This window comes from Mobula hypostoma, unplaced genomic scaffold (assembly GCF_963921235.1).
Source record: "Mobula hypostoma unplaced genomic scaffold, sMobHyp1.1 scaffold_45, whole genome shotgun sequence".
NCBI lineage: Eukaryota > Metazoa > Chordata > Chondrichthyes > Myliobatiformes > Myliobatidae > Mobula > Mobula hypostoma.
The window spans coordinates 24,501-40,757 of NW_026948238.1; the positions used below are offsets into that span (position 1 = coordinate 24,501).

The following is a 16,257-nucleotide window of genomic DNA, read 5'->3' on the forward strand; positions in this document are numbered from 1 at the left end:
GGATAAAAAAAAAATGAAAAAATTAAGTAAATAAGTACATAGGGATTGGATAATTATGTCTGCGGGCAGGAACAAGCACGAACAAATTGGGATATAAACACCTACAATGGTTGGTATATAGGCTTGTATGCAACATTTTGGACCAGTGGAAATGGTCCAGAAGGGTTGTATGGAAACTATTATTACCATTTTTCTTAACAACTAATTTCATTACTTAGCCTAATAGGTTAGATTTACCACAGTACATAATTATCTATTTAAATGTTTATTTTGCTTTTATATCATCTCAATGTGTACTTAAGAATGTATAAATAATTGTAGTTTTATACATATAAAAAAATGGAAAAGGTTATATGTGTGAAAAAAGTACATGATAATTGTGAACTCCTTATCCAAATAAAAATAAAATAAAAAAAAAAGAATCTCACACAAATGCGAAGACAAATGAATTCTCCAAAGCTGTAGTGTCAGTAATCAGAACAGGCCACATTCAGAGCCTGGGACATAGATCGGTGGGAATTATATCTGAAAATGTATAGGTTAAATAACTACCAAGACAAGCCCACTGTTGACTGTCCAACCCTATTTGTCCCTTCAGACGAAGACAGCGATTTATAATGTCTGGTGAAGATAAAACATACGGGTGTGAGTGGAGGTCACAAGTTTAAGTGGCAGTGCTATGGAAGGAATGGTGAGATCTCCCAAAGTCAGGATGGACTGAGCTTTGAAGTGGTGGTGAACACCTTGCCCTCTGCCCTGCTCTTTGTGGATGGATTTGCAGGTTGAGGAGATGCCGTCACTGCTACTGAATTGCAGTGCCCGCTACAGATGGTACACACTGCAGAGTGTATGATGGAGCAAACAATGTTTGATAGATTCATAACATTGAATAATTGGCAGCTGTCCAACACCACCCCCATGCTGTATGATATTGAGCCTCAGGAATTGTGGAGTAACACTGTGACGCAAAGACAGACTGTACCATCACACCCTTATCAGACGCCTTGAAGATGGAGAAAGGTTTGATGTAAAAGGAGAGACACACAGATTCTGCTCTGCCCTCGCAGCCGTATGTGTGTGTGGGAGGGGTAGTCCAATTCTGGGCGTCCTCTGACCTCCATAGCATGGCAGGGGGATTGGGAACCAGAATGGTAGGGCTGAGGATGGAGCAGTTGGCATACAAGTAGATGCAGTGTGAATTGAGACTGTGAGGAAGGAGAGGACCATCAGTTGTGGGAGTTGAATTGTAACATGGGGGCAAGATCAATAAGGATGACGACAACAGACTAAATGGGTTGTAATTTGTTGCTCACAGAATAAGGAATACGTACATGACCTTGTAGTGAAGTTAGACATTGTTAGGTATGATGCGGGCATCAATGAATCGTGGCTGAAAGCAGATCTTAGCTGGGTGCTTACATCCAAGATACATATCGTAGGTCGGCTGAGGGCTTGGAAACACCTAACATTGGATCAGGCAAAGTAGAATCTTGTGGGTAGAGTTAAAAAAGAACCACAAGATTAGAATGGCCCTGATGGGATTTATATACGGGCCACTGAACAGTAGCCAGGATGTTGGCTACGAATTACAGCGGGAGATAGAAAAGGCATGTAAAAAGGACAATGTCAAAATAGTCAGGGGGATTTCCAACTGCAGGTAGGTTTGAAAAATCAGGTCGGTGCTGAATACCATGACAGGATATTTATAGAATGCCGACAAGATTGTTTTTTAGAGCAGCTTGTGGTTGAAACCACCAGGGGAAAGGAAGTTATGGAATGTGTGTGCATATTGAACTAGAATTGATTAGGGAGCTCAAGGTAATGGAACCCTGAAGAGTCAGTGATCATACGATAGAATTCACCCTAACAGATAAAATTAGATCGAACAGTACCACAGTGGAATAAAGGGAATTACAAAGCTATGAGAGAGGAGCTGGCCCAAGATTGATAGGAAAAGAACACTCACAGGGATGACAGCAGATCAGAAACGCTGGAGTTTCTGGGAGCGATTCGGAAGGCACATGATACACACATCCCAAAGATGAAGACGTATTCTAAATGGAGGACGACGCAATCACGGTTGAAGAGTAAGTCAAAGCCAGCACAAAGGCAAATGAGAGGACATGGAATATCCTTGCAAGCAGGTTAGTTACAGCTGTTCAGGGGGATCTAAACTAATTTGGCAGGGCGGTGGGAACCGGAGCGATAGTGCTGAGGGTGAGGTAGTTGGTTTACAGAGGCAGAGTGTAGTGATGTAGCTGATAAGGAGAGGCTGATGACAGGGCAAAATTGAAATCAACAGCTTGAGTTGCAATGTAAAAGGTGGACAAAATTGAAAAGGGTAAATATATGGAATACTATAAGGAATAAGGTGGATGAACTTGTAGTAGATTGACTTGTATAATGTTGGGGCATCACTGAATCATGGCTGAAAGAAGATTATAGCGGGAGCTATATTGTATGGATTGTATGGAAAGGTAAGCAGAGGATCAGCGTGGCTCTGTTGGTAAAACAGAAAAAAACAAATCATTAGAAAGTGGTAACATAGGATCGGAAGGTATTGAATCGTTGTGGGTAGAGATAAGGAACTGCAAGGATAAAAAGATCCTGATGGGAGTTATATACAGACCGTTAAATGGTAGTATGCATGTGGTCGATAAATTGCAATGGGAGATAGAAAATGCACGTCAAAAGGGTAACGTTACGATAACCATGGGAGATTTCAATATGCAGGTAGATTGGGAAAATCAGGTTGGTGTTGATTTTCGATCCCAAGAGACATAATTTGCATACAGAAAAACTATGAGATAGAGCAACATTAGGGGATCTGGGTTGTTGCACAATGAACCGGAATTGATGAGAGCTTAAAGTAAAGGAATCTTCAGGGACAAGTGACCATAACATGACAGAATTCACCTTGCAATTTGAGAAGGAGAAGTATTATGGTGGAGTAAAGGGAATGACAGAGTCATAAGATAGAAGCTGGCCAAAATTGAGTGGATGACGGAGGAGCAAAAATTCAGAATTGCTCGGTACAAATACATCCAATTGAGGAAGAAGTATACTAAAAGCATGGCGACGCAACTGTAGCTGACAGGGGAAGTCAAAGCCAACATAAAAGCCAAACAGCGCATATAATATAGCAAAAAATAGTGGGGATCTAGAGGAATGGGAAGCTTTTAAAAATGAATAGAAAGCAACTAAAAAGTCATAAAGAAGGAACAGATGGAATACAGAGGTAAGCTAGCCAATAATACTGAAGAGAATACCAAAAGTTTCTTCTTATATGTAAAGGCGTGGTGAGAACTGATATCAAGATGCTGGAAAGTATAATGTAGAGGTAGTAATGGGGACAGGAAATTGCAGATGAACTGAATAGGTATTTTTCATCAGTCTTCAATGTGGAAGAGACTAACAGTGTGTGATGTTGCCATCACCAAGGAGAACATTCTTGGGAAACTGAAGGTAGATAAATCACCTGGAAGATGGTCTACACCCCAGAGTTCTGAAAGACGAGACTGAAGAAATTGTGGAGGTATTCGTAATGATCTTTCAAAAATCAATTGATTCTTGCATGGTTCTTCAGCACTGTAAAATTAAAAATATCACTGTATTCTTCAAGAAGGGGAGGAAGAAAGAAAAATATATCCTAGTTTGTTGGGAAGATTTTGGATTTGATTGTTAAGGATGTGGTTTCAGGGTACCTGGATGCTCGTGACAAAACAGGCTGTAGAACCATGCTTCCTAAAGAGAAAAAAAATTGCCTGACAAACCTTTTGCAGTTCTTTGAAGAAGTAACAAGCTGGAGAGACAGAGGAGAATCAGTGGTTGTTATGTACTTGCATTTTCGAAAGGTCTTTAACAAGGTAGCAAACATGAGGCTGCTTAACAAGTTAAGAGCACATGGTATTACAGGAAAAATGGAATCTTGCTTTGGCTATACTGGCAGTAGGTTATGAGTGGGAAGAATGGGAGCTTTTTCTGCTTGGCTGCCAATGACTACTGGTATTGCACAGGGATCTCTGCTGGGACCACTTCTATTTACTTTATATGTCAATGCTTTAGATGATGGATTTGACAGCTTTGTAGTGATATTTGTGGACCATACGAAGATAGGTGGAGAGGCAGGTAGGTTTGAGGAAGTATAGAGCCTACAGAAGGACTTGGACAGATTAGGAGAACGGTCAAAGAAGTGGCAAATGGAATACAGTGTAGGAAGTATGTGGTCACATACTTTGGTAAAAATTAAAGCGTAGATCTCCGTTTTATAAATGGAGAGAAAATTCAAAAATCTGTGGTGCAAATGGTCTTGGGAGACCTTGCGTAGGACTCCCTGAAGGTTAATTTGCAAGTTGAATCAGTGGTGAGGAAGGCAAACGCAATGTTAGAATTTATTTTGAGAAGACAAGAATATAAAAGCAAAGATACAACATTGACCCTTTATAAAGCTCTGTTGAGGCCCCTCTTCTAAGAAAGCATGTGCTGACATTGGAGATGGTTCAAAAGGAGGTTCTCGAAGATGATTCTGGTATTGAAAGGCTTGTCATATGAACAGCGTCTGATGGCTCTGGCCTGTATTCACTGGAATTCTGAAGAATGAGGGTGACCTCATTGAAACTTATCAAATGTTGAAATGCCTAGATAGAGTGAATATGGAGAGGGCGTTTCATATGGTGGGGTGTCTAAGGCCAGTGAACACAGCTTCAGGCCAAAGGGACATCCATTTAGACCCAAAATGAGGAGGAATATCTTTAGGGTGGTGATTCAGGTGCTGCTGGAGGCCAAGTTATTGGGTGGGGTGATATATTCTTGATTAGTCAGGGCATGAAGAGACACGGGGAGAGGCAGGAGATTAGGGCTGAATGGAAATAGATCATGCATGTTGAAATGCTGGAGCAGACTCGATGGGCCATATAGGTGAGCTCTGCTCTTTTATCTCATGGTCTTAATATTCATCCTGGATTAAACACCTCAACTGAATTTGAACAATGGCCCTGACCAGATGTGAAGTAAATGTTAGACTGAATGTCTATTCAGCAGAGCAGATATGCAGCCACTGCTCCCACACCAGATATGAACCTACAGTTGACAGGTCTCCCCACCTCAACAGCTTTTACAGAGGAGGCCAGATCTACAGAAGGCAAGTCAGAGATCAAAGTCTCCACTGCCACGTAGATCCGCTAGAACATGTGGGTGATTAATTTTAATCTATCCCCTCGGATACCAGCAGCTACGTGACAATACACTAAATACACTCACCTCGTTTTCTTCCCTACTGAAATGTCCCTCCTTTGTCAACATCCAACCGAGTCTTTCAACCCTCTCTTCAATTGCTTGTTTCAGTCTGTCCCTGTAGAACTTTGTCAGTTGGTACAGTCGATATTCGTCCCACTGTGCCAGGAGATCAGAGATTGTAGACGCTGAGTCTGCAAATATAAAAAGGAGAAAGTCACCACCATCTTAAATATCCCTCATCTCCACTGCTCTCACAACACTCAGCAAACTCATCATCTATCCAATCAGTGTTCAGCTTTATTCAGTCACAAATACAGATTTTGTCCCAATCTCCAGCACAGGCCTTAAAACAAACTCAAAAGTGCTTTAGGCATTACGTTACCAGAAGGACCACTTTACCAGAAACCAGTTTCCACCCCGCCTCCCCCATCCATGCACCCAGTTCGATGTAGGATGGGCAATGTAATTCTGGGTCAGTCACTGATACTCACTTCCCAGAGATACTCCCTCCATCCGGCGGCTACACTCCCTTAATTCACATCCCAGAAATACTCTCTTCATCTGGGCAGCTGCGTTTCCCCAATACACATCCTGGAAACCCTCAGAGCAGGTAGTATTCCTGTAGTAGGGTAATGGGTGCCCCACTGCACCACATGTACCCCACCCACACAATTTTCTCTCCTGTCTGTCCAACTCTCCAACAAAGCCTCACATGTTCCCTCCTCCCTACCTCATTCTGTGAACCCATCACCCTCATATTTCACTCACCCATTCCTCGTTTGGGACTTGACAATTCTGTGTTCAATGAGCTTCCGAGCTGACAGACAGTCGCCTCACTTGTGCTGGTTCCAGGGTCCTGAACGGTGCCTCCGACCTCAAGGTCTCTGGGCTGAATTTGCTCCTCCTCCTCTGCGGCCGGACCACATTCAACTGGGACATTGCTCTCAATCCGACCCTGTTTCGGTAACTTGCTGCCCATGTCCTGATCATCTTCTCTTGATGAGCTGCCTGGCAAAAATCTCTTCAGTACTTGCTGTACCCGATTTAATTTCCCACCTGAAATAAATGGTGAACTGCAGGTTATACTGGAGTCAATTAGGAGCTGAGCAGAACAAGGATTCACAATGGAGCCAAGATTCTGGCTGAGCAGATCTGCAGTGGGACTGCACTGTGAGTGTGAACCACACTCCCTGCCAGTGACTGGACACATCCACTCCCATAAAGAGAACAGGATAGACACAACAATACTGATCACCGGCTTCTCAGTAGTTGAACACACTGATGACCAGGGGATCTTAGTGGCACTGGGAAATATCACTGGGATCATCTTCCACAAATAAAAATCTCCCTGGGCCACACACTGTCCAGTTCTCATGGGTCACACACAGATTAGCTACAGGATTACACCTCATCCGAACCACTAGATCATACTCTCTCCATTCGTAGCGTCACACACTGTCAGGTCCCCTGGATCACAGACTGACCATTACCAGAAGACCTCATGAGACCTATTATCTTGAGACCCATTACCTTGAGACCCATTCTCCCTGGTTCCCTGGGACCCATCCCATCCCCTGAATGATGATCGAAATGTAATAACTATACAGGTCATTGGCAAAGCCTCACTGAGAGAGTTTTGTGTGCAGTTCTAGGAAAGAGTGTAGAGGAGAATGACAAGACTATTACTGGTGGGGGTATTGGGTTCTAAGGAGATGATGGATCGGACAGGACAGTGTGGTCTCGACCACACAAAGATGGACCCAGCAGAGAGAGAGCAGCTGACCTTGGCCACGAGATTCATTGGTCAGAGTAATTTGTCGAGGCAACAATGTTCCGTTGGAATTCCTATGTATGAACTCTTCCTTCTGTCACACTGGAGACAGAAACACCTTGCCAAGTAATACCACAATTCTGTTTCTGATTCTGTAATGGACCCAGGAAAGTTTGCAGAGTGACGTTTTGGCATTAGTGGCTTGAGGACAGGGTACCTTTATTCTCAGTGTATGTCCTGCCTCTACATTCTGAGAGTCCCAAGTCTACATACTGAGCTTCTCTAGTCTACATTGAGCCTCTCTGGTATCCAATCCAAGCTTTTCCAGTCACAAGTACCCAGGTTCCCAGCTTTGTGGTCCCGTGACTCAGATCTGCACAACAAATGAGCGGTTCAAGCAAGCTTATCAATTGATTCAACAAATCATCATTCAAGTCAATAGTGTAAATTCTGGAAGAGCCCTACTCCAAAAGGTGATCCCTGGCTTGCTCTGGATGTAGGATGGCAATGTAATTCTGGGTCAGTCACTGATACTCACTTCCCAGAGATACTCCCTCCATCAGGATGCTCAGGATGCTCTGCGCTGTACCTCTTACCCATCGTACATGGTGTACCGTGATCATACATTTACAGTGAACTTTTAATGAATCCAAAGATCACTGAATGCAGCAGCACAGGTAGACCACGTGAGGAAGCGATGGTCATCAGCTGCAGTACAGCACTTGTGACAACTTTATAACCTGTTGGAACAGCGAGTGCCATTCTGGTAACAGCACCTCAGGAAGGATGTATTTGTACTGGAGAGGGTGCACACAACATTCAGTAGGGTATTGCTTGGATCGAATACAAGAGATTGGATTGAATGAGCACATTATCTGCTTCAGAGCCTCAGCACAGACATCGATTATTCATTTCCCTCCGTAGATGCTGCCTGACCTGCTGAGTTTCTCCAGGATTTTGTGTGTTACCTACTCTAGTTACCCTGTTGAAATGTCATGGGATTCACTTTAATCCTACACACCAACGACATTACATTGTCCCATTAGCCTTCTTGTTTCCATACTTGTCTTCTGCTGGTTTCTAAGGCGGGAGGAGAAGATGGCAGTGCACCTGCGTGTGCGCAGCCCTCCGGTGAAAAATGATGTCGTATCTGTTAAATAGGGACCGTGGACAATTCTGATATGATGGAGAATGGACGTGAAAGCACAGAGGAACATCCGCAGAAATTTCTGAAATGCCCATCCGCTGCTGTCGTTACTGTGTGGAGGGGAATCTTTCGGAGGGTAGGCCTCAAAATCCCCGGCCTTGCCTGCTTTTGGCAACTGAGCAGGAGGTCGAATCATTCGGACAGAGATGGCGCTCAGTACTCGGTGTTGGAGAGCTGACCAGAGCTCGAAGTTTTCGGATGACTCAGAGTCAGATTGTGGTCGGCATGGCAGGGAGAGATTTTTTCTTCCTCCTCCCGTCTGCGTGAGATGTGGGACATTTGAGAAACTTTGAACTTTACTGTGCTCACGGACTCCTTCATCAAGTTATGGTATGTTACACTGTTTGTAACTATATGTTATAATTAACACACATCAAAGTTGCTGGTGAACGCAGCAGGCCAGGCAGCATCTCTAGGAAGAGGTGCAGTCAACGTTTCAGGTCGAGACCCTTCGTCAAGACTAACTGAAGGAAGAGTGAGTAAGAGATTTGAAAGTTGGAGAGGGAGGGGGAGATCCAAAATGATAGGAGAAGACAGGAGGGGGAGGGATGGAGCCAAGAGCTGGACAGGTGATTGGCAAAAGGGTTACGAGAGGATCATGGGACTGGAGGTCCGGGAAGAAAGACAAGGAGTGGGTGGGAGGGGGAACCCAGAGGATGGGCAAGGGGTATATTCAGAGGGACAGAGGGAGAAAAAGGAGAGTGAGAGAAAGAATGTGTGTATAAAAATAAGTAACAGATGGGGTACGAGGGGGAGGTGGGGCATTAGCGGAAGTTAGGGAAGTCGATGTTCATGCCATCAGGTTGGAGGCTACCCAGACGGAATATAAGGTGTTGTCCTCCAACCTGAGTGTGGCTTCATCTTTACAGTAGAGGAGGCCGTGGATAGACATGTCAGAATGGGAATGGGATGTGGAATTAAAATGTGTGGCCACTGGGAGATCCTGCTTTCTCTGGCGGACAGAGCGTAGATGTTCAGCAAAGCGGTCTCCCAGTCTGCGTCGGGTCTCCTGTTGTATATGTTATAATTATGTGGTTTAGTCAGTTTTTTCAGTCTTGGTTTGTCCTGTGTTTTGTGATATCACACCGGAGGAAGTAATATATCATTTCTTAATGCATGCATTACTCAATGACAATAAAAGAGAGGATTATGTGTCTTCATAATCATATTCCTCAAAGACCCCAGGCCATTTCAGTCAGCATCAAAGGACCTTAAGCATTTTCTGAAAAACCCACGCTCACCAGTGGTCCTCAGCCCAGATATTTACTGGGGCATTAAAATATCTAAACAGTCCACACTGTGCAGCAGACAAAAAAAAAAACAGGAAATTTAAAGCTGCTCTTCAAAAACATGAAATGCTTTGAAATGAAATGAAATATCTTTATTGTCATTGCATCGTACAATTAGACATGCACTAATACAGCGAAAATGAGTTTGCAACTCTCATACTCAATACTATAAAACAACAAATAAAATGAATAAACAATAAATAAAATCAAGTAACCAGCCAGTACAAGCAATGTCCAGCAGTACAAAACCACAACTCAGATGCATGACAGCCATAAAACCAGTATTAAAGTAGCAATATAACACAATTATGGATGATGCTTGATCGATTGGTTCAGAGCAATTATAGCTCTGGGGGAAAAGCTATTTTTTAGTCTGGAAGTGCGGGCATAGAAAAACTTATAACGTTTGCCAGATGGAAGAAGTTCAAACGGATGATTGCATGGGTGTGTATTGTCCTTACAGATGCTTGTAGCTTTCCTTAGGCAGCGAGAGCTGTAGGTGTCCTCCAGGGCTGGGAGCTGTGTCCCGATGATCTTCTGTGTGCTAGAGACTGAAGCTGAAGTGCTTTCCTATCAGCTGCTGTACACTGAGATACCACACAGAGATGCAGCATGTTGAGATGCTCTCTATGGTGCAGTGTAAAAGATCACCGGCATCTGTTCGGGTAGACCAGCTTTCTTCAGCGTCCTGAGGAAAAAACAAGCGTTGCTGTGCTTCCTTAACTATTGTAGTGGTGTTAGACCATGTAAGGTCTTCTGAGATACGTGTTCCCAGAAACCTGAAACTGGACACTCTCTCCACTATGTCTCCGTTAATGTAGACTGGAGCGTATTCGTCAACCCGTGACTTTCCAAAATTGATAATTAGCTCCTTAGCCTTTGCTGTATTCAGAGACAGGTTGTTCCCTGAGCACCAGCTCACTGAGTTCTGTACCTCCGCTCTGTACACTGATTCGTCTCTGTTGGAGATCAATCCGATCACTGTTGTGTTGTCTGCAAATTTGATGATGGTATTGGTGTTCAATGCAGGTCGTAAGTGAAGAGGGAGTGGAGTATGGGACTCTATACACAACCTTGTGGTGTACCAGTGTTCAGGATAGTAGTGGAGGACAGGTGAGGGCCCAGTCTCACTGCCTGTGAATGCTCTGACAAGAAATTCAGGACCAGTTGCAGAGTGATGAGCTGAGGCCTGGCTGGTGGAGCTTGGAGATGAGCTTGCTGGGGATGACAGTATTAAAAGCAGAGCTATAATCAACAAACAACATCCTCACGTATGTGCCCTTTCCCTCCAGGTGCGTCAGCACAGTGTGAAGAGATAATAAGATGGCACCCTCCGCGGACCTGTTTGTTATCACACAATCTCTGAAATCACAGAAATGCTCCAGTCATCTGGCACTGACTTTTATAAACAAAAGATGGAGACGTCTTCTACATCCGGGCCTGTCTATAGAGATGAAACAGACCCTGACTATTCCCTGGACTGTTACATCACTCACAAGAACCGCTGTCACTTTCCTCTCTGTGCTTCACTGACTCAGGATCTCTTGCTTCTTTCACTCAGGTGAAACTTTGCATGGTGACTGTAGTGCTTTGACCATTACCGGTGTCAGGCCCCTGCATTCGAACTGTTGATTGATCCATTACTCAAGGCCACTTTACCAGTGGGATCAATAACCCTGTTTGATGAAACTTTTCAGTGCCCCCTTAGTGCCTGTGCACGTTTCTCCCATTGATACTTAGGCTACATGTGCATCAACAGGACAGAAGTTTAATTAGAAAGATTCCAGTGAACATACCTGTGTCCATTCTGTTCTGACGATTGTCGTCTTCTTGTTTACAGTTTGGTCCCGGTGAAGGTAAGTTCCGCCTACTGGTGATGCTCTGAATTACACAGAAGCAGACAGTGAGTCAAGAGAGAGTACAAATACTTTGCTAATATGATAGTATCTCCATCCCCTGTATCAGAGCAGCACTTGGCCTAGGGACCAAGCATTCCCCATTAACATCAACTTCTACACCCTGTCTGTATGCCTGTCCAGTGATACCTGGTGCATGAATGATATCAGCAATGGTCAATATTTGAAGAATATATGGTAGCTTTAATACACAGAGAAGTTTCAACCAGGGAACAGAGAACATTACAGCACAGTAGCATTCTGTGGCCTCATGATGTTGTGCTCATATAGAGTCCACCACCTTATACAGATGTCCTCGGGTATTAGCCGCTGGTGCTCTGAGAAAAAGGTGTTGTCTGTCGACTCTATCTATGCCTCTCAATCTATACACCCCCCCCCCCATCAATTCACCTCATCCTCAGTCACTCAACCTTTCCTTATAAGATGAGATCTCTAATCCAGGCAGCATCCTTGGAATTCTTCCCTGCATCCTCTCCAAAGCCTTGGTGCTTTCCTTAATCATAAATGCCTTGGGCTTCAAGTTCCCTTCTACCTCTAAGTCCATTCTTAACCTTAGTCCGAGCTACTTATAATTCTCAAGACACTTGCCTGAATGTTGCTTCCTAAACCTAAAGAACTTTTTTTCTCCTCGATGACACATTCCCATCTCTTGTTCACTTATCGGAATATTCTTTCCATATCTGAGGGACAAATCTATCCAGAACCCCCTCCAATTGATCCTGAAGCAAGCTCCACATTTAATTATCATTTCCTTGAGAAATTCTTTTCCCAATTTACACTCACAAGTTCTTGACCGATACCATCATAATTATCCATCCACTAATTAAATACTCCCACATATCATCTGCTCCTGTCCTCGTCCAAGCCAGGATGTTTCGGTCACTATCTCCAAAAAGGACACCCACCAAGACATCTGTTATCTGACCAGCTTTGCTGCCTAGTTCTTGATACGGTAATGGCCTCCAGTTGGCCACCCACATACTTAATCAGCAATCCTTCCTGAACACACAGAACACATTCTGCCCCATTTAAACATTCTGGAAGATGGAGTTGGAAAGTGATACAAGTTGAAGTCACCAATTGTAACAACCTGTTATATTTGCACCTTTCTAAAAGCTGCGCACATTTCTGCTCCTCATTGTCCTGATAGACATTTGGAGGGGGCACATTTAGAATACTCCCAAAGTGATTGCTCCCTTCCCATTTCTGATTTTCTTTCTCCCACATCGAATTGGTAGATGGTCTCTGCATGATGTCCTGTTTCTGTAGCTGTGATACCATCTCTGATTAGCAATTAGACTTGTCACCCTTCTACCTCCTTCCACAAGCATTTTGAAACATCTAAACCCTGGAACATCAAACAGCCAATCCTGTCCATGTAACAGTGTAATGGTGATAACATGTACCATCTATGTACTGAACCAGGTTCTAAGTTCCTCTTATTCTGAATACTTATTGTATTGAAGTAAACACATTTCAACCCATCCAATTGTCTACATGATGCTGTGTCCACAACCCATCCTTCCACAGTCTCTCTGAACATTGAATCTACCTTTACATCAACTGCTCCATTACCTGACCCAACACTGATTCCCATCACACAACCAACAGAGTTTAAACTGACCCAGGCAGCTCTAGCAGACCTGCCTGTAAAGAGATTTGTTCATCTCAAGTTCAGATATAACTTAATCACTTGGGTACAGGATCAAACTGGAACACAGATTCTTTCCAATTCCAACTTCTGCTTCATCGTATATCCATGGGTTCTGACAATTTCATTCACAGAAATGTACTTCATGAGGCCTGGTGTATGTAAATGTAAATTATTGGTTGGCATTTGCTAGTTAGGGCTGAAGGAAATGCGGTGTTGGGACATTTTGCTCCAAAAGAGCTTCTTCGCAGTAGAGGCCTGCAGGATGATATATTCGAGGGTAAGTATATCACTGCAGCTTGCATAGCCGGAGGCATCAATGACATGTTGCTGTAGTTCATAGTCATTCCACATTTCTGCAATCACTATAGCACGGAGCACTTGAGCATCTTATAAAGGGAGGAAATTGTCAACCCATTTTGCGATGATTATGACATGACACAGCCAAGCAAGGAAACATTAGATCTGACTTAAAACTACTTCAGAAGAGCTGGGCTGCTGACAGCACATTACCAGACCTGGAGTGATTACAACTCGGTCTGACAGAGGCGTAACTGGTAGTTCTGGACACATTCACTCTCACTCCAACTATTTCCCGACTTTTTAAGGGGTCGAGGTCCCTCACCCGATCACGACCCGCTTCGACAAAGAACGGAGGGAAAACCAGCGCCCGTCCGGGCCGTGAGCATGCGTGGTGGGATTGTCGCGTCATCAAAGCGGGGGCGGGGCCTGGGTCAGCAGCCTCACGTGACCGGTGGGTAGATCTCCCATTAACAACGACGACCTGTTTCCCCATTTTATTCCGTGGAAACAGACGGCCTGGGTCGCTGCCTCCGTGATTCTGCAGGGAGAGTTCAGTGTAGCGTGTACACTCTTGCGGAGCCCATATACAGGGAAATATTAAAAATGTAGCTGATGTAAAAATGAAACAGCCGACAGTTCGGGGAGTTAACGGCATTACTGCCGAACATCAAACCTCCGGACTCGGGAACGACCTCAGTACTCACCGATGGGAACCTGATGTCAGCGACCTCTCCTCCCCCGGCTCCCCACCCCAGTGGGGCGAGGGTACTCTCCCGAGCCCGACCCTGCAGACGATCCACGTCAACACAAAATGGACCGAGCATGCGCTAAGCTGCTGAAACAAACCCGCAGATGCTAACGATCTGCGGTAAATGGGATCACGTGACCGTTGGGGCGCCTCTGCTCCACGCTTCCCAACTCAATTATTTCTAGCTACTTTTTAAAATATTTCCCTCACCCTCCTGGGTCACAGAGTCACGGGTCGCGGTCCAACATACAATTCGCACCCAAACGGGAAATGTGCAGGTTTCATTGAACTCACCACTGTGTTTATAAACACGAATTGCATGTCACATTCCTGGACAGGAACAATGTAACATCACCAAGGGAGAAATAGCAGGAGGTGGCCATTCAGCCCCTCCAACCATCAACGAGATGGTGGCTGCTCTCCCATCTCAGTTACATGTTTCTGTCAGATCCTCATTTCCTCGATCCCTTTGGTCTCTACACATCTGCCGGCCTCTGTTTTTATGTGAGGACAATCACTGAGTCTTCACCACCCTCTGTGGTGGGGATTTACAGACATTCACCACCCTCGGAGTGGAGACATTTCCCCTCATCTCAGCCCCAGACAGTCCACCCCATTTTTCAGAGACTGGGATCCCTGGTCCAACCGGTAATGATGTTGTGCATTTCAATGTCATCACCTCTCAGTTCTTGATTCTCTAAATGAAAGGGTTATCACATTTGATCTTTCTTCATATGATGACCCCACCACCCCAGGGATCAGTCTGGTGAATCTTCATTGCACTCTCTATAACAAATACTCTCTAACCCCTTTGTTAACCCTCTATGGTATTAATTTCCATCTTCTGCAGCCCCGTGTTGCCCCAAACACTCACCTCCCACCCCTGTCACTATTTCCACCTTCCCACCTCCCCCCTCACCTGGATCCACCTCTCACTCCCCAGCTCTTGCCCCATCCCCACCCCTCACCTCTTTTCTCTGACTATTTCCTGTCCACTCTCAGTCCAGAGGGAGGGTCTCGGCCCGAAATGTTGACGGTCCATTTCCCTCCACAGATGCTGCCCGACCCACTGAGTTCCTCCGGCAGTTTGTTCTTTGGTCTGTATAACCCGTGTTAGTGTGGGGAGCGGGATTTTACACCATATTCCCGGTACAATCTCAACAAAACACAAATAATTGTCACTTTGCCCGGACCATCGCCCACCCCCACTTGCAGGGCAACAGTCTGCCGGTGTTTGCCCCCCAATGTGGTGAATCGCCACCACCGTGGGCTCAGACATTTCCACAGATGAGCCCCTCCTGTCCCCACCGGGACAAACATCCTGTCCGCCCCCTCTCTCACCGTCTTCATCCTTTCAATAAAATCCCCCTCTCCCTCCCCGGGGAACCGGCCGAGCGGTCTCCTCCTACCTCTCAGCGATACATCAGACTCCGGCCGCAGGAGACGCTTCACAAACGCCCCAACTTCCCTCGGAGGGAAATGGAAATAAATCAGAAAGCGGACATTTACTTTGGGATTTGCTCCGCTCTGACGTAGAGCTCAAAGCGGCAGCGGGCGACGAACTCAGCAGGGGGTAACGCCCTCTCGGCTGGTCTGGCTCAGCTATTGGGTGGAACCAGTGATTGACATCGTTTGCACCAGTGGGACTAGCGTGGCTCTGAAATCCACTGTTGATGGTGGGTGGGGGAGGAGTATGGCCATCTGATTGTAGGACGCAAACAACAGGCATTCTGCAGATGCTGGAAATTCAAGCAACACACATTAAAGTTGCTGGTGAACGCAGCAGGCCAGGCAGCATCCATAGGAAGAGGTACAGTCGACGTTTCAGGCCGAGACCCTTCGTCAGGACTAACTGAAGGAAGAGTGAGTAAGGGATTTGAAAGTGGGAGGGAGAGGGGGAGATCCAAAATGATAGGAGAAGACAGGAGGGGGAGGGATAGAGCCGAGAGCTGGGCAGGTGATTGGCAAACGGGGATATGAGAGGATCATGGGACAGGAGGTCCGGGAAGAAAGACAAGGAGTGGGTGACCCAGAGGATGGGCAAGGGGTATATTCAGAGGGACAGAGGGAGAAAAAGGAGAGTGAGAGAAAGAATGTGTGTATAAAAATAAGTAACAGATGGGGTACGAGGGGGAGG

At 45.2% G+C, this 16,257-nt stretch overlaps 1 protein-coding gene across 1 annotated transcript in view; it reads right to left on the bottom strand.

The window, feature by feature from the left end:
- LOC134342115 (NACHT, LRR and PYD domains-containing protein 3-like) overlaps positions 1-15,645 on the bottom strand; it is a 35,147-nt gene extending 19,502 nt beyond the window's left edge. The window contains 4 exon segments of the mRNA XM_063040051.1: positions 5,260-5,426; positions 6,004-6,291; positions 11,299-11,383; positions 15,530-15,645. Of these exon segments, the coding sequence (XP_062896121.1) occupies positions 5,260-5,426; positions 6,004-6,291; positions 11,299-11,308 (465 nt within the window). The 5' untranslated portion in view covers positions 11,309-11,383; positions 15,530-15,645.
- Positions 15,646-16,257: the final 612 nt, after the last annotated feature.